The sequence below is a fragment of the Anas acuta genome, chromosome 5 (genome assembly GCF_963932015.1).
Source record: "Anas acuta chromosome 5, bAnaAcu1.1, whole genome shotgun sequence".
Lineage (NCBI taxonomy): Eukaryota > Metazoa > Chordata > Aves > Anseriformes > Anatidae > Anas > Anas acuta.
In genome coordinates this window covers 24,075,110-24,093,569 of record NC_088983.1, presented here as the reverse complement: position 1 = coordinate 24,093,569, position 18,460 = coordinate 24,075,110, and the positions used below count along the sequence as shown (strand labels likewise).

At 50.8% G+C, this 18,460-nt stretch overlaps 1 protein-coding gene across 1 annotated transcript; it reads right to left on the bottom strand.

The window, feature by feature from the left end:
* Positions 1-3,151: 3,151 nt before the first annotated feature.
* On the bottom strand, positions 3,152-17,820 carry TMED10 (transmembrane p24 trafficking protein 10). The gene is made up of 5 exons (XM_068683203.1): positions 17,511-17,820; positions 14,357-14,477; positions 9,755-9,828; positions 5,823-5,949; positions 3,152-5,378 (listed from the first exon to the last, which is right to left on the bottom strand). Exons 1-5 carry the CDS (start codon positions 17,760-17,762, stop codon positions 5,257-5,259), a joined length of 696 nt encoding a protein of 231 aa, XP_068539304.1. The 5' UTR covers positions 17,763-17,820; the 3' UTR covers positions 3,152-5,256.
* Positions 17,821-18,460: the final 640 nt, after the last annotated feature.

The following is an 18,460-nucleotide window of genomic DNA, read 5'->3' as shown; positions in this document are numbered from 1 at the left end:
TTGAACTTAGCAATATGGTTTAGTGGAGGACTTGTTAGTGTTAGGTCAGAGGTTGGACTCGATGATCTTGAGGTCTCTTCCAACCTAGAAATTCTGTGATTCTGTGATTCGATCCCTCCAGCATAAAGGGAGTACTTGGCAAACTGTGATATGGACCAAAAAAAAAAAAGTCAATGTTAAGATTTCATGGAAATGGGATTAAGGAGTCTGCAACAGCTGTAGAAAACCAGAAGACTAATTGAAAAAGTCAATGTTCATTTTTTTCCCCGTGTTTGAAAAATAGAGTTATGGTGTCCATTATCTGCAATATCACACAGCCTTCCCCACACCAATGCTCACAGCAGTGCCTACAACACGTTCAGCCACCCCCCACACTTTTCACGTAACACTTACAGAGTCATGCAGTAGGTCTCACAGCAAGACACACAAAGCAAGCAACAGACGCTGCCCGCTCAGGATCATTGGAATGTGGATGGAGAACACGAACCCAAATTCACATGGAATTTTTCACTCAATATTGAGAGCAGCCATGTGCTCTGGAGGCAATATGCCAGCCTGTCTCTTGCAAAATCTTGCTGAAGGAGGAATTTGGACTTTCAGAGGAATACTCTCATTTACACCACAGTGAATATCAGTTTAATCCAAAGCTGTTATTAAGGGTTTTCAGCAGCCAAGGCAGCACATTAATTACATTACTAACATAAGGAAAGTACAGCCCACACTGAGAAGGAAGAAATGAAAAGTCAGCTGTGTGGTTAATTGTAATTAAGATGACAACACAATGAGATTCCAGTTAAATACGTATAGCAAATATACACCTGAGGGAAGATTATTCAAATTATATTCAGAGAGAAAAAAAAAAAAATAATGAAAGGAATGAGCAGCTGGTATGGGAGAAAAAAAAAATAACCTAGAGGGTACAGCTCTGCAGCAAACCAGACTCGAGTTGCAGTGCAGTGTAGCTGAAGAACACAAACATGATCTGCTCAGCAGATGTAGGAACAGCGTGCCCTAAAGAACCAGGAGAACAGTTCATCTCATTAAAACTACCCAAACCGCCTGGTGCAGCTTATGCAAAGATCACATCGTGTAATTGGTTTAAAAGCTCTGGGGAAAAGTTACTCGGGAATATCAGCTATGAAAGGAAATCGAGTGACAGAGGAAAGCATAGAAATGAGACTGAACTATCCAAGAGTGGTTCTATCCCTGCCTTTTTTTTTTTTTTTTTTTAAGTTATTGAACATTTTACTGTAAAACACTGAACTAAAACAAGTCAGATAGTCCTCCTGGGTACGGCAGCTTGCTCCAAATACAAACTAATCAAACAATCCCCACAGCTGAGATCACCGATACAGATACCTGGAGATCACAGGCCCTCTGACAGGCTATTTCAGCACGCTGGGAACACTCAAGGCTGAGGTAATGCATTTAGCTTGAGGTGATAAACCACCACCTGCAACGCAAGGGATAGTCAGGCATCAACTCCTGCCATTTTGCTGAAAGTCTGTCACTTCAGCTGAAACAGAGCAACCCCTGGCTCCTTTCAGTGCAAACAGACCTCCAGCATGAAGCACGAGGCTTCTAAAGGCAACACAGAACAAAGAATGTTTGTGTTGCAGCAAAAGCTCGGGCTCATCGATTTCAAGCTTACAGAAAGGCCCAAGAAATGCCAACAGGCAGTTTTTCCCCAGAGTCACCACCCCAATACCAGTGGTTGTTCAGGGTAGGAAGAACAGAACAAGCAGATGGGCCTGATAAAATTTTTGAGGTGGAGGAAGGGCAGCAAAGAGCACAACCAACCCTGACCTGCTACACATTTCTCTGACCCAGCTTTTTTCTCCTCCGAAAGATGCATCCAGTCCAGCTTTGTGCTTTCTTTCCCACCAAGCAACCTTAAAGTGACTTCTGGGAAGCTCATTTCCCAAAGATTTTGCTCACTTCTGGCAAAGCTGTCTCCAGCCACAGCACGACGAGCACAGCAGAGGGCACAGCTAAAGAGATGAGACAAATCCATTAAATGAATTTGCAGCGGGTAGGAGAGCCCAGGCTACTTTCCCAGGATCTTTGCTGGAGAGGACCTTACAAAACGCAGAGGCAGGAATCCCCTAATGATCCTGCCAACGTTGGCAAACTACTTGGAGCCAAAAGTCCCTCAGCAGCTGCTCCACCGTTAAATGCACTGATCTGCCAGTTCGGAGGCAGCGCAGGTGTTGTGCACCCGGGTTGTTTCTCAAATATCTGACCGACTTGGGAGAAATGAGCAACCGAGTGCGAGCTGCTCGTCTCTCAAGGCACGCACACGCAGCGTGAGCGCTGCGATAATTAAATTGTTAGTCACATTGACAAGTGGGTGGAAGAGGCTGGGTACGTCTGATGCCGTTTGCTACAGGCAATTACAGATTCACCAGCGATGCATCTGTCACACGCAAAGATGGGCTCAGACCCAAGGATCTGTAACAGCTCCAATTCTGCCCGGTTCCCAGAAGTAAAAGGGAACGAACAGGGCAGCTCCGCATCTGCAGCGCGGCTCAGACCCACCTGCAACCTACCGCGTGAAAACAGCTGTACGATTTCACATGCTCAAGTATTCATCCATGCAAGAACTTGCAGACACTGATCCTTATCCAAAGATCTGGGAATTCCCACTCTCCAAACTCTCCCCGATAACACTAACCAGTTCTGAAGCTCTCGCATGGCCTCAGCTCTGCCGTGTGCCATCGCACTCGGTCCCTGCTTGGCACAGGGATCACAGGCTCGGCAGAGATTTGGCAGCAGCAGGAGGTAAATACCAGATCACTCCCTTCACTGAGCAGCTGACTCGCAAAGGGCAAACTCATCTTTGTGACAATTTAAATCTTCCTCTAAAGCATGAAACTGAAAGTAATTTGACTTGACTTAATGAAGTAAATTCTCCCTGGGAGCTGGCAGTGAAAACAATCCAACCTTGTGCTCTAGAGCACCAGCACTATTTCACAGCCAAGCACAAGACAAGCTGGTAGCCTCAAGACCCCTCCATGTAAAGAGGGAGATGATTAGGAAGAATGGAAGGGGAAAAAAACAAATGTTAACTTCTAGTAGAGATGTTTTTTGGAATGACCATCACCGGCTGTGTCAACCCCACAAAGAGAACAAAGGACAAGACTCAGACAACTAAAGTAGGTTGTTTTTCCCCAAAACAATTTTATTTGAGAAAATTGACAAAATCCCCCAAGCAGTCATTACAGAGAAATCCGTAAGTCCCCCACATCTGCTCCCCAGTACCCACACCAGCACGGCGAGGACCAAGGCGCAGCACCAGAGCTATGACACTGTAACAGTCACCTGGAGGACGTAAGGCCTCACTGCATTTCTGAGAGAACGGTGTCTTCATACTCCGAGAAGGACAGGGAGAAGGGAATCACAACGGACAAGACGGGGAAGGCCCCTTGCTTGTACTGTCTTTTCAATTCATATAAAAACAAAAGCAAAAACCTTAACAGATCTACAGGCTTCAAACTGTAGGACCTAAAAGCTACCTTCCAATGACTTCTGTAATTAAGTCCTGTGGCATCACTGCTGTTCTGCAGTGTAACAGCTTTAAAAACGTACAAGGATAAAGGGAGAGGAGTGAACTTGGATTCTTAATATGGCTTTATAAAAAAAAAAAAAAAGCAATATAAGCACTTGCCAGTGGAACTAACAACCCCAGGATCGTGGTGATGGCAAAGGAGCAACAAAACACTAACGTTGTTCGATGACAGTAAGTCATCTTTTCACCCTTTCCCATAGCCTCACCCTGGACAACCGTTCCTGCCGGCAATAGATCAGGTTCAGGTTGTCAATTATTAACAAATGCTTTTTTCCCAAATGGTAGGCTGGACCCAGGGCCATGGTAACCTGCTCCCTAGCCAGAAGGGTCGAGGCACGTGAGACCAGAACGCTGTGCTGCTGAACCGTTTGCTCTGAAGGAATGCAGAGAAGGTGAAAGAATTTTAATCGCTGCCTACAAGCTGCAGTATGTAGGTCCAGGAAGTTAACCTGCCTGTTTTTCCCCAGCCTGCTTATTCATTGTATTCCATCTGGATGGCTGAGGAACCATGAGAGGCTGCTTGCTCTCTGTGGTACCGCACAGAAGAACAATTCTGTAGAGGGCACAGTTCAGACCCCCTTCAGATGTAGCATTAGCCTATTCCTATCCTGTACTGCTTTTCAAGATCATCCCTGTTCTTCCAACACCTCCTCTGCCGTCCTTCAAAGCACCCCTTGCATCCTCAGACCTCAAAGCAGGGCACAGGCCTTCATGCTCCACATTAATGGCAGCTCACCTTGCTTTGAGGTCTCGGGAAATGAGATTCAGCCAGCTGCCTGCTGAATAAACGTTACGCTATTAGCTGAAAAAAGTCTCCTGCTCAATTTAAGATCAAGTTCCCTAACATAACCTGCTCCTATTTGCTCTGTGACTGTATCTGAGGCCTTCTCTCTGCACAAAAGGTCGCCGCTGATTACAGCTTTCAGGAAAATTGCTGCATCATTTCAGGACAAGAGAGGCAAATCCAAGACAAGCACTTGGAGTAAGGGCAGGACCAAGGCTGGACAGCCTCTCTGAGCAAAGCAGGGCTCTGCTTTCCAAGCTCAAGCACATTACAAATCCATCCTTCCAAGGCTCCCCTTACTCCAGGCCAAACCATCGTATGCTCAGGTGCCTTGACCCACCAGCTCCCACAGGGAGAAACACCAAGGTCCACAACAGGGACCAAACCTTGGACCCCTCTCTATTATCCTCAAGCTTTGCTGGAATGGTAAATCCTATTTCTTTGCCCTCACCTTCGTTTGCATGAGGCCTGGATCCCAGCTGGTCGGAACAGGGAATCCCTCACTCCGCCCCGGTGCTGGCTGCATGGCACCTACAGAGCTCAGCAGGACCAAGTGGCTCAGGGTAACACTACAGTCACAGACAGATGGGAGACACCATCAAGATTACAAAAGGAGAACAGACAGCGCAAAAAGCTTGCTGCAGCTGTCATGGAAACATCATTTTTTATTTAATCGCTGCCCCAGGAAACCCCAAACCCATCACAAGCTGCCCCACCCTCAACATCCAACAGGATTTCTCCAGTCCCCAGTTGCCTCCAGCTTTATGCTCCCCTCCCCCTTTGGGGTCCAAGTTCCTGCAGAAAACAGTCAGTGGGTATCATCTGTGAGATGGCTCCGGGGGGCACGGCCGGTCCCAGCGGTGTCCAGCTGGGTCTGGGAGGAGGGGGAGGAGGACTTGTTCCTTTACTCAATCAGTTTCTTGGCCTTGAAGAAACGACGCAGGTAGAAAACCTGCCAGGTGGCCAGTCCGATGAGACAGCACATGGAGAAAATGCTGAAGTACAGAACCCGGGTATTTGTTGATTCTGAAAGAGACAAGAAACCATTGCACGGTAGTCTGACATCACGGGATGCTCCTTAAAATGCTGGGATCCTCGCCCTCCTCTCTCCCCACCCCTGCGAAACGTCAAAGGCAAGATATCAAACACCAAGAAGGCGAGGGTGCCCAAGCACCAGCAGTACCTGAGAATAACCGCAGGGGGAACAATGAGAGGGAACAAGGTGAAACTTCGGTTAATGGGCAACGTGAAATGGTAAGATTAATGCTCATTAGGAACGGAGACAGGAAGAAATGGCTTCTAGAAATGGGAAACAAGACAGTATGACTGCTCAAGGGAAGAGAGAGGGCTTTCTCGTACTAGGAACAGAACAGGCAGAGACTGCTGTAATTGCTTGTTCTCCCTAACAACACATTCAGCAGAAGTAAGGGTCTTAGAGCTCCAGCCCCCCAAAGGAGCACAGTCTCTTACCATTTGTGTCCCTCATCTCTTCTTCTCGTTTCTTCATATAGGCAAAGTCATTCACAATAGACTCTGAGAGATCTTCCAGCCGCCTCAGTTCTACCTCCAGAGGCTTCAATTTCTCCACTTTAGCGATCTACAAAACAGGAGAGTCAGGCAGTCACTGAACCAAAGCCAAAAGCTCCTACACGGGCTTTTACTGCCATTTTGCACCACTCCTCCTCACACACTCCAGATCTGGGGCATCCTTCCCCCTCGGGAAACACCTCTACGAGCCAGAAACTCCCACTGCATAAACTGCTATCACCTCTCCCACCTGTTTGCTGAAACACACTCGGGTCTGCCCCTCCTACTCAACAGAGAAGCTCAGCGTGCACACAACACATCCTTCCTTATTCGGCCCAGCGTTACCTTACTCACAGTTGGCTTCTGACAAGTGGGTAGAGGAGCCTGCCACGTGGCTACACCTCCAGTGAACAGAATCACAGCTCAAGATAAGTTGATTTTAACCTACACGTGTGTGTAATGTTGCTGGCTGTGCACACTGGATATTAGCGCTGAGGCTCACTTGGCTAAACGTTGCCCCAGAAAGTCGGGGCAGCCTGATCCTGACAGCAGTGGTTCGGTTACACCCACAGGAGCCTGGGGGTTGTGAGCTGAGAAGCTCAAGGCCAGGACACGCTCCTGGCAGGGCTGCGCAGCTCCAGAGCACTGCAGCTGCCACCAGATGCCGCTGTGGGAATACCTACGGGATGGGCTGTGCTTGAGCCAGTCAGAAAGATAAAAATACGCTTCCCTCGTAAAAGCTGGTTTGGTAAGACATCACTTTTTGTGCACACCACGCAACCTGCAAGCTACAGACTTGTATATAAAAGAAACATCTACAGGGAATTCAATCAGAAAGCTCACTCCATAACAGCAATACTTGAAGTTGAGCGTATGAGCACATGTCCTTGCCCTGATCCCGACCATAACCTGACCAAACATCATGCAAAATCTGTGACAAGGACATTCCTAACTGCATTTCCTGCCACGGCTGCTTTGGAAAACTCTGGTTCTCACACAGAACTTGTCACTACCACGACTGACAGACAGGCCAACGCCAGGAAGCCAGGGTGACGCCACGCAGGGAAGGCTCAGCACCAGAAACACACGGGCGTCCCCACGGTGACGCAGAGGAGGCTCAGGAGGCACCCCCAGCCCCCCCGGCAGGCAGTAGGTGGCGCTGGGGGAGCGGGCAAGCTGCAGCGCTGCTGGGACACTGCCAGGACACTGAAGGGTCTTCGCATGACACACATCTGGGTAAGCAGCAGGCTCTCGAGCAGTCATCTGAGCGGTTTTATGCTGAGGTGAGCTGTACGTTAAATCTGCCAGCGCAGCAGTGTCAGCTTGGAGCACACGTGCGAAGAGGGCGTAGGAAATGAGAGGTTAAAACCCTCCCGGCTTTCTAGTCAAGAGGCTGCACTGACAAAACTCTGGCCAGGATGCACATCTGCCAGCAGATCTTTGCTAAAAAAAAAACTAGCAGCAGCACAAGCGTGCCTACTGCCTGGACTCTGCTGACACAGCTCTAGCAGCAGGTCTGTGCCAGGGACAAGGGGTCAGGGACCTCTGCTGACAAAACAACCCTGAGCTGACTGCCTCTGTTATCCTCCTGGAGGGCACTTTTCCATACCCACAGGCTTGAATGGTTCCCCTGGGAAAAACTCGAGCTTTTCTGCTCCATCCTGCATCCCTTCAGCTGCTTTTAAACGGTGTAGCTAGGAAAACACGACAGCCAATTTCAGTCCTGTGTGTACTCTCACACACACAACCTGGATTTCTCTCAGCCCGAGTGAAACCAAAGAGCACTGCTGCTCTGAGACAGTCTGTAAAAAGCCCGCTGAGCCTCCGTGGTGGTGGAACACCGCGGTCCTGGAAGGCACAAGAACATCCGTACCAAACAAACAGCTGAGACAACTCCACTGAGCTTCTCGGGGGCCACTTAAAGGTGCATCAAAGCCTGCCTAGCACAGAGAGAGACTGTAGCCAGGAACTGGCAAGGAGTTGCTCATCCGGAAAGGAATTTTAAGAAGTTTAAATCTCCAAGCCTTCTCGGTGTCCTCTGAGAAGTCCTTTCATTCCTACTTACTGACTGAAGAAAGGTGTTTCTCCCATCCCAGAGAACTAAGGCCCGTCACTGCCATGCAGCAGGGCAGTAAGATTTTCTAACCTGGATCACTCTCCCAGCTCCTCTGCTCCAAAAACATCTGCACCTATGCAAGTTTATGAAGCCAGGCACGGACATCATCCCTGCTCTCACTGCCCATGCCCACGCACAAGCAGGACAGCATCACTGCCCCTAATCCAACCCCTGCATCAACTCTTGTAGGAGTTCAGCAAGAACCAGCGGGGGGAGGACAAAGGCACTGCTGGCTCCGAGGACATGAAGAAAAGGTTCAAAAAGGCAGCGATTGCAGGAGAGAAATCTGGCAGCAGCCCTCCCCCTGAGGCCTTACAACAACCCGTCAAGTCCTTAAACACAAATACTCTAGCAACCTGGGGCAGAGAGTGAAAAAAAGAAAAACCACTACAGAGCAGTGTGACTAAAGATCAGTAGCAGCTTTACAAGCACTAGGTGAGACTGAGTCCTTCACAGACACACCGCTCAACAAGGCTCGACACAGCCTGTCCCTCAGAGGTCCCCACGAGGCAAGGACGCTTGTTGGCAGTGTCGAGATCTCCAGTCAGGTGGGACTGCAAGTCTGAATTCTCCTTTTCCTACGTTTGTCCCTTCTCCATTGGCAGAGCTACACTGGGGACAAGAGTAACACGTACTGGGTTTGATAACGTAACTCAGGAGTAATCTGCAGGGCTGTTTTAAAGACATTCTGTAAACACAGTCACCAGAGTCCTCCCGGTTACACTCTCAGGGGTCACCACGTAGGATTTCACCATCTCGTAATCCTCCAACATCTGGTTTAGCCAGACAGACTGCCCACTGCCTGCTTTGCTCTGCCCCAGCCCCAAGCAGTTTTTCTACTCTTCATGTACGGTGACTGCACTGACGTAAGCCACGGAGGAACAGCTAGCCCAGAGTTCAGAAGGATAGCAGAACCCAGCATGCCCATCTGAGAAACTCATCAGTTCCCTAACTGCCACCGTACGCAGTCTCCTCTGTTTCCCTCTCCTCCCTAAGGCAGGAACCTTTTTCCTCTAACCACCCTCAGGCTCTGCTGGGGGCTGCTTGACCCCAAATCCTAGCAAGCCAGAAGCACAGCAGCAGCCATCAAAATTCAGCACCCAAAACCACCAGACTGGCCCAGCCACAAAGCAACTGCTATTCCTCACAGCTGCTCCTGGGCTAAGCAAGCTGTGTCCTCCCAGGATGGGAACGATCGGGGTTTTATGCCTGTTCCCGATGTGACGCCTGCAAACCAAATACACATTTCACACCAACTGCTAAATACCTTCTGCCAAATACCTTTACACTGATATAGGGCCAGTTCTTAGAAACTCTCAAGCACCATTTCAGGGCTGTCAAGCAACACATCTCCCCGTGAGGAAGGCAGTAACGATGCAGCTTGACCTTTAGGAGGCTCTGACGTTCACCTAAAATACCCTCCACTGCTAGGGCAGGGGAAACTGCACATCTCAGTATCTTGTTGCTTGTAATACCTATGCCCAGAAGCTGGGTCACACTGCCCTGGCAAAGATATAAATAAAAGTTCACACATTAGGCTCCAGTTCCCAGAGCCCAGAACAAATGTCAGTTGATATTTATCTTTTTTTTTTTTTTTTTCTTCCCCTAGCAGACAAAGCTTCCCTGGGACTGTAAGTTGCAGACAGGCTTTCATCACCGCTGGGAAAACGGCTTCCCATCACGAGCCCCAGATCTACAAATAGCATCACGTGAGTGCTGGGAAAGGGGAGTCCGAGGGGCAGGCAGCCAGGGGACATACCTCCTCGTAGTTCTTTGCTTCGACTCCATGCTTCATATCCAGAATCACGAGCTGGTCCGGCATCCTCCCTGTTCCTGGAAGCATAATGAAAGGATTCATTGTGCGAAACGTTCAGCCTGCCAGGAAATCACCAGCTCGCTCTCCCCAGCGCTGAGGAAGGCCTCACAACATCCCTCCCCTCCGTGTCTGCAGCTAACTGCGGAGGCAGCACAGTCCAGCCTAAAAATACAGACTTCAGAATAAATCCTGGCTGAGGGAGAGCCTCCCAAAGATAATGGGAACAAGCTGTAACCAAAAGTGCTAAGTGTGTGTAGGATGCAAATCACTGTAAAAACTGCAGAGGATTAGAAATGAATACCAGCTGCCACGAGGCAGCCTGGCTAAAGTCACCAGGGGGACAACTCTTCAAGCTGGGAAGCCCGTGTTCCTCCTCGCAGGAAGTACACCAACAGCCACCAAGGTTACTGAGGTTGGAAGTGATTTTATATTTAGAAAAGAAGAAGGAAAGCTGCTTTAATTGAGGAAGGCAGCATATGGGGACTAGTGATCCTCACATGCTGCACTATCTGCAGAAGCGAAGGCAGCATCTTTACTGCAGGATCTTTACAGGGAAAGAACTGACCAGACACACTGTTCTCAGACCCACGCTGCAAATGCAAACCCCAAGATGTCTGCAGCCACAAAAACAAGATTTCTGCAGCCACAAAAACAGTGAGGAGGATAAGGCTGCAGTCAACAGCACAAGTATCTTTTAAGGCTGTGGCCCCTTGCTGGAGAAGCCTACTGCTAATTCCTTGTTTGTTTTTTAACTGCTACAAATTTTCACATCTGAGAATATTCACAAGAGGGGGGGAAAAACGTCTATGCATTTAAGACACTCTAAAGGAATGCAGCACATCAACTGACCCGAGCATCATACTGCACTCTGCCACCCACCACGGAAATGTCTGTACACAACACATTCCTAAAGCCCAGCACTTGGGGGCACGCAGTTGTCCCCCGCTAGCTGCCAGCACAGCACAAGGTCTGAATTCCCTCACACTACGAACTTCACAGCTTTTCTCCAGGAGCACGTCCAATTCTCACACCGAGCCCTAGGTAGCTGCCAGGTGGACGTTCCCTCAGCCCACAAGCAAACTCAACATATAGGTAACACCGGGTCACTGCAGCCAGAGTCAGCAACATACTGCAGGTCTTCAATGCAACATCCCCAGTTTTTGTCTCTCTCCGCTGAACAGCTCTTCCAACAGCAGACTGGAATCACCTCCACCTTCTACTGCTGTCAGAGCACAGAATGATCCACTAGCAACATCACCCTTATCATCTGCAAACTGTTTCTTAATTCCTGAGGGATACTGCAGCTCAAAATTCTCACTCAGCCACCTAAAAGCCTCATAGATAAATCAGAATTAGGATGTTTTTGTATAAAAGACCAGTTACTGTAAAAAGAAACTTAAAACCTAGCACATTCTTTAACAGACATGTTGTACACAACCATGCAGTGCTCCTTCCTCCAGCCACAAGTTTTGACCACTTTTGATGCCTATCAGCATGCCTGCAGACTGGCAGGCAGGGGGATCGACAGTAGCTGCAGAAGAAAATGCAAAGCACGCAGTTCAGAGAGTTTTTTTTTTTATGTTGTTTAAATTACAGCAACTTGGTTGGACAGTTTGAGCTTCCAGGAAGAGATGAGAAAGATGAAGAGGACAGTGAAGAGAACAGAACTGGAAGGATTCATTTGTCAGGCTGGAGGGGAGAACTGCCAAGAAAGCAGAAAAATGAGAGCTGCTGGGAGCAAGGGGATGGAAAGCAGACGTTCTGCAAGAGGTTAACGTTGTCAGAGACTGCCCTGGAAAACCTCAAGCTGCTCTTGCAGAAGATTACTGAGCCCAAGGCACAAGCAGAAGCTTCCTTTAAGCTCATCAGATCCTCTGCGCCTCCTTACACCTTCTGCAGCTGGGGCTCACCAGAGCAGAGATCAGATCAGCACAGTAAGAAAACAAACCAAAAAAAGCAGCAAGTCCCAGCTAAGCCATCCAGCTGATACCTACAACCCCCAGGGTCTTCAAGAGGTTATCTCATGCAAGTACAGAGCTGTTTCCTGGGAGACTAAAGGAGCTCCTCATTTGTAGTCAATGCAAAAACAAGGCGGTTGAACTGGATGTCAATTTTTTTTCACAAAAGAATGCCAGAAAAGATAAGGTATTAAACCCCAAGTTGGGAAAAGCAGGATTATGGAAGGAGCAAAGAGGTAAAGATGGAGGTGGGAGAGGGACTTTTAATCAGGGAGTGTAGCAATAGGACAAATGGCAATGGCTTTAAATCAAAAGAGGGCAGATTTAGATTAGACATGAGGAAGAAATTCTTTACCCAGAGGGTGGTGAGGCACTGGCACAGGTTGCCCAGAGCAGCTGTGGATGCCCCATCCCTGGAGGTGCTCAAGGCTTTGGGCAACCTGGTCTGGTGCTGTGCTTGTCAGAAACTGGCTCATGATGCTAGAGTGCCCTTGGGAATAGATCAGTGGTCAGTAAGACAGGATCTTTCCACCCTGGAAGCAGGGCAAAAAGCCCATTGTACGAACACGCACAGCTTCAAGGAGCACTCTAAGAACTCCTTCCCTCTCCTGGTGTGGGCCCCCTGCACAGGATCTCCTTCTCACTTCCTCTTCCTCATTTCTGCGGTGAAGGATTGAGAAATCCCAGTCGCTCAGATCTCTCAGGGCCCAACGGCTCTGGGCTTCCTCTACCAACAGTTCTCCTCTTCCAGAGCTCCAACGCCCTCCTTGCTGCAGCACTGCAAGTCCTGACCACCTACTTGAGGTAACTATGAAAAGGAAAGGAGAAACATGGGGAGAAAAGAGAGCCTGGTCAGCTGCCCCATCCCCTTGCTTGCATTAAAGGGGAAAGGAGGCACTGCCTTGTGACACGGTTACTTCTTCCACAGCACCTCAACCGAGTCCTGCACTGATCAGGCCTCACGGTGCCACCTCCCTTGCTTCAACATTTCCTTAAAATCGAGCACAAGCAGGGGAAATCTGCAGACACCCATCACGCAGTATAAATTGTCAGCAAGGATTATGGGGCCCCTGGGTAAAAGAAGAAACTGGCAACTTGAAGGACCCTAAAGAGAAGGCCTATGGAAGAAGATCCAACTGCCCCACTGAACAGCTCTGGATTTTGGCACTTCAGTCCCCACTAGCCACTGAGCAGAAGCTGCGCTTACAAATGTTATCCTCGTTGGTACCAAAAGCTCCAATACAGGCTTGCAACAAGGCAGGGAAGCCAAGGATCAAACACTTGACGCAACAAAAAGAGCCACAAGAGGCTCTGGCTAGGCAAGAAACCTCTGGTCACAAGCACTGAAGTAAGAGTCTAGACACGACTAAAGAAAGAAGCCTCTCCCTCTGCAGTGCGTGATCTCTGAAAGGGTTTGTGGCACTGTCTGGAGGCCTCCCAACCACCCAGGTGTGGGACAGTAAATAGCAGCAGCAGCTCTCCCGGATGAGTCACCGGGGCCTGCATGTCTCGATGCGTTAAGGAGCACTGGGAAGCCCTACCTTCGCCGTGAAAAAGCAGAACCCTGAGCAGTTGGGGCACTATCTCATCTGCAAAATATGATGGAAGAGGTTTTACAAGCCAGATCCCTCCCTGAACCGATAAAGATAGCCTTCTCTTTCTGGAGAGTTCTCTGCAGCTTGCAAATTACTTGCATCTCCTGCACGGAGCAGAGCAGCAAAGCAGATGCTGCCTTTCAGCAGATCTGGGGAATGCTGCTAGTGACTGCTCTTCGGGATCTATACGGGTAAGACACAGGAGAATCAGCTCCAGGGAGCAGAACTCAGACGGTGACGGTGAGGAGACGCGAGCACTCACAAGCTTGCACAGGCTCACCCACACCACAGGCGACTGGAAGCCACGTGCTGGCTGCTTTCAGCACATCTGTCCCGAGGATGAGCCCGAGCACCCAGAGCAGCACATGCGTCACCTCACAGGAAACGAGCCTCGGCGCTCGTTAGGCAACCATCCCTGCAGCACAAATGCAAAGCTGACGTCCGGCTCATTTCCCCTTCCCTTTATTGACTGCTTCGCAGTTGTGGGTGCAAACCACGGCCATGTTCTCCACCACGTGCTGCTAACCTAACAGGATTGCAGCCAAGCACACGCTCTGCAGGTCACATTCTAGCTAACGGGGAGAGATGGGCAGCAGGGGAGAAAGGCCAGGTCCTGGAAATGATGGCATTGTGCTCTGTTCTGGCTCGACTGCAGGATGAGAAGCACGAAAAGAGCAAGAGAGGTGCAGCTTGCACCCTGATGCTGCCATTCACTGCGACTGTGCTGACCTGTGTAGGAGGAACACACAATTCCCCTTTCTTAGGCCTCTTTCAGAGGAAACCTGAGTGCTCTGTACAGCAGCCACAAGGGAATACTTAACTTCCAAATGCAACACGGACAGCAGATGCTCTGCACCAGTGAGATTGTCCACAAACTCCTGAGAAACAGCTTTAAAAGGCAAAACGTTCTGCAGACTCTGCTCAGAACCACAATCCACGTACCTCTCATGCACACATCCACCCGAATTCACCAGAAGCTAAAGGACACTTACCCACGGGAAGCTTGCTCTCAAAGCAGGCCTCAAACATGTCATAGTCTTCAGTGGTGAAGGCAAACTTGCCCTTCGTGGCATCCTCCTTGGCGTACAGGATGTGTCCCGCCGAATCAGTTATCTGTGCGAGAGAGAGATGGCGAGGGTAAGGAGCAGCACTGCACTGCCACGGGCTCATGCAGCACAAAAACTGTACGAGTTCTCCTGGCCTCCCCTCCTGGATCTGCCACATTCTGATTTCAGAGGTTTCCCCTCTTCTTTGCACCTGTATCAACTCCTCCCCTACAGATCCCCGCCGAGCTGACAAAGCCAGAGTGCCTCTCCATAACTACTCACTCTTAAACAAATAAACAAAACAAATAGAGAAAAAGAAACAAAACCAAAAAAAAATGAAAACCGACCCAAAACCGAAAACCACACCGATTTCTCTTCCTCCTATAACCCCTGAATACAGGCTACATTTAGGAACTCGAGCTGTGCCAAACTGTCACTCGCTGCCTTCTTTTTGCAAGCAAAATTCAGAAGTTCCCATGGTAGCAGACGCAGAGAAGCCTTACGGGACAAAAAAGGCTCATTCCCCAGCAGATGACACAAAGAAGGGTGTATCTATTACTCCACAAATGAACAATCAGCGCGGCCCCAAGTTACACAAGGTCAGGGTGCCAAGGTCCACAGAAGTGGCCACTTCAGAGAACTCAGACTACACAGATGGAGTAATGACTGCTTTGCACTACGTCTCTGAAATTACTAAGAATAGGTAAAAACTGTACTCGGTCTACAAAAATGCTTCACCCAAGAGTAAAAAAGGACACACATTCCGTGGCACAGACTGAGACAATTGCTGTGCTCAATTAAAAGGTCGAGCTGCTCGAAATACACTGAGTTGGGTAAAAAAATGCATTACCATGCGGCAAGAAAATCAACAGCACTCTCCTCTGCATTGTTTCCTGGTTTCCCTCAGCAGGTATGTCTGAAGAGCCCGAGAATCATCTCAAGGATGCGGAAGGCAGAGGTGCAGAACATATTTTGTGGTACAGAACAGATACATCAGACATTCTCCTTTACTCCATCTTACAACTGAAGTCTACAACCTTGCAATTGACAACCTTGTTTCCCTGTAAAAGAGCCATATGGAAAGGCTACGTACCCAAAATGATTTTAGGAAAACGCTTCTTTTCTTATTTCAACACCTAATTAACCCCCTGCCACAGGACAGCACTGAGGCCAACTGCTTGCTCGTATTCAGAACAGGTACAGACTTTAACGTGGATATAACGAGTCGCTACACTAGGCAGGAAAAATAATAAAGAGTATAAATCCTGCAGCCTCAGGGCATAAGGAACAAGCTCCCCCTGCATAGATTACCCCATAACCGTGTGTTACAGGACGTGCAGCCGCTGCCCCTGTGCCATATGGCTTTGTCTACCTGAGAACACCTCGGAGCCTCTGCGGCTGCTCCCTTTCAGAGCTCCACCTGCGTCTGAGCTGTGCACAAATGAGCGCACGCCACGCAGCCAGGCACAGGCTGCCGGCACCTGGCTGTGCCAGCACGGCACATGGGCACACGTCCCGGTCACCACGTGCTGCAGGGTACCCAGGGCACCTGCCCGGCTGCACATCTGGGCTGGTGCTGGGCTCTCACCAAGCTGTGTGACAAGAACACCGCAAAGAAAGCCCTCAAATGCCCCCGTTGTTTCCAGCATTATTCCCTCAGGGCTTTCCAGAGAGCAGAACTAATCTTTAGCGAGAGGATACTGCGCTGCTTGAGCTGGTTTTGTCCTTTCCAGCTCCAATGGCCTGCCCACAATCGGGATCTGAGATGGCAAGAGCTGTGCTCTGCTCCCCGAATCAGCCCCGTGCATCAGCTCAGCTGGGCGTGCGGGGGTGGGAGAAGCTGCTAAAAGCCCAGCCAGAACACTTGCGGGGGAGAGGCTGACCTGAAAGGGATTTTTCATGATATTCCAACGTTATTTACAGTAACATGGCCCTCCACAGGCAGGGCATTGTTCACCCCTGACAAAGAGCCCAGCGATTCCCCGTCCCGCCAGGCCCTACAACGGCACAGCTGCACGTGATGTGATGCCGGCGGGACGTCATCCGCCCCGAGGCTCCCTGCTGCAGCCAGCTGGCAGGGCGCGAGGATTCCTCGGAACAGAGGCTGCCACTGTTGGTGTGGGAGCACCACAAACACCCCGCTCAGCTCGCGGATGGGAGCCGCACCGAGCACGGCCACAATTCACCACCAGCCTCCCACCTTCGGGTGGCCCCATCCCGGGGACTGGAGCAGGCCGGGCAGCAAGGAAGGAGCGAGACCACTGCGGGTGGATGCCCTGAGCTGTGTTTTCTCACAGCAACTGGGACACAAGGAGCAAGGAGTGTGCGCTTAGCCCAGGTGTTACCACACTAACAGCAGGCCCAGAGCATCGGATGGCCATACCTGAGTGGTAAGATGGAAAGGAAGAATGGCAGAGGTGGTTATTTGTCCCTTGTGGCTTTTGAGGGTAGTATGGGACACAGACTTACTGATTTTTACATCAGATTGATTTTATAGCTCCAGTAAAATGGAACTTCATAGCTCTGGTCAAACGGAGCTTCCAGAAGCACTCCTGTTTGGGTGCCTGCTTCAGCAGCAAAGCCAGAGCGAGACCCAAGCGTTCAGCACCTCCCTAGGCAAGGCCTCTGTAGGGAGGGGGGTCTGAAAGAGACTGCGGGGTCAGGGTGGGCAACCCGAGGAGCAGGATGCTCGGTAAGAGAAAAAACAGGGGGATGTGCTCAACTCGAAACACACGAGGGGAAGGTTTTAAGGCACGTCAGCTGCCCACGTAGAGACACGTTTCCTTTTAGAGATGATGCAACAGATTAAAAATAAGATAAAAATAAATAAATAAACCAAAATCAGGGCTCCAGAGGCAGCCCACAACCCGGGCCAGCTGCCGCAGGGCCTCCACGTGCCCGGTGACCGCGTTCCCGAGCAGCCCCCCCCGCCCCCCGGCCCGGCCCCGTCCCCCTGCCCCCACACCGGGCCGGGCCCCGCCGCCCCCCAGCCCCGCCCCGGCCCCGCCCCGCGCCACGTCCGGGCCGGGCCGAGCCGAGGCAGTGCCGGACCCGGTCCCGGTGCCGGTGCCGGTCCCGGTGCCGGTGGCGGTGCCGTCACCTTGAGGTTGGCGGAGGGCCCGCTGGAGGAGCCCGGGGGGGCGCCGATCTCGTACTCGCCGGTGACCAGCGTGTCGCGGTGGATCTCCTCCCGCAGGCACTTGCGCGCCTTGCCGGGCAGCTGGAAGGAGATGGGCCGCGCCGGGCCGGCCAGCAGCAGCAGCAGCAGCAGCAGCAGCGGGGCCAGCCGGGGCACGGGCCCGGGCCCGGCGCTGTGTCGGGGGCGGCCGGGCGGCAGCGGCAGTAGCGGCATGGCGGCGGCTCGGGCAGGACGGGGCCGGCCTCCGCCCCGCTCCGCCCCACGTGACCGCCGCCGCCGCCTGCGTCACGCCGCGGGAGCCGTTGGAGCTCGCATCGGGCCCGCGCCGCGGGGCGGGGCCTCGCCTCACGGCCGGCTGTGGTGGGGGGGGGGCATGGCCGCCGCCTCCGTGAGGGGGTTCTTCGTCAGGCTCGGCTCGGCCGGAGGTGTTGTAATAAAATAAATAAAATAAAACACGCAGGCACGCAGCAAGGCGCGCACAGTCTAAATTCACAGGCTCACAGGGCTTTACCCGTATCTGAACGCCTCCCAAGCCCTCCCCTGGAAGATGCGCTTGTTTCCTAACAACACGTAGTATATTTTTATATATTTTTTTTAAATTCCCAAGTAATTCACCCCAACATCTTCAGCCAACAAAGCTCGCTCCTTTGCTCAGATGGCTCACTCCTTTGAATCAGCACCATGCAAATACCACACGATAGTGGCAGAGGCACACAAGTGCTTTTGACAACAAATAAAATTCTGACAGCTTCAAAGGGGCTTTTTCCCCCCTCCCTCCCCAGCATCTCCTCAGACCTACATTTTTTTAATATATTTTGGTCACACATATTTCAAGTATTTGCCTTTTGAGGAACATAGCACCGAATAACCACACCACAGCCATACCAGCTTTTGGTGGTCTCTCCCCCCAA

Excerpts from the sequence above, each read along its gene's own strand:
- TMED10 (XM_068683203.1), bottom strand. The coding sequence starts at position 17,762 with ATGCCGCTACTGCCGCTGCCGCCCGGCCGCCCCCGACACAGCGCCGGG. Across the intron at positions 14,478-17,510 it reads GGCCCTCCGCCAACCTCAAG|ATAACTGATTCGGCGGGACA; the intron begins GTGACGGCACCG and ends TCTCTCGCACAG. Across the intron at positions 5,950-9,754 it reads AAGCAAAGAACTACGAGGAG|ATCGCTAAAGTGGAGAAATT; the intron begins GTATGTCCCCTG and ends CCTGTTTTGTAG.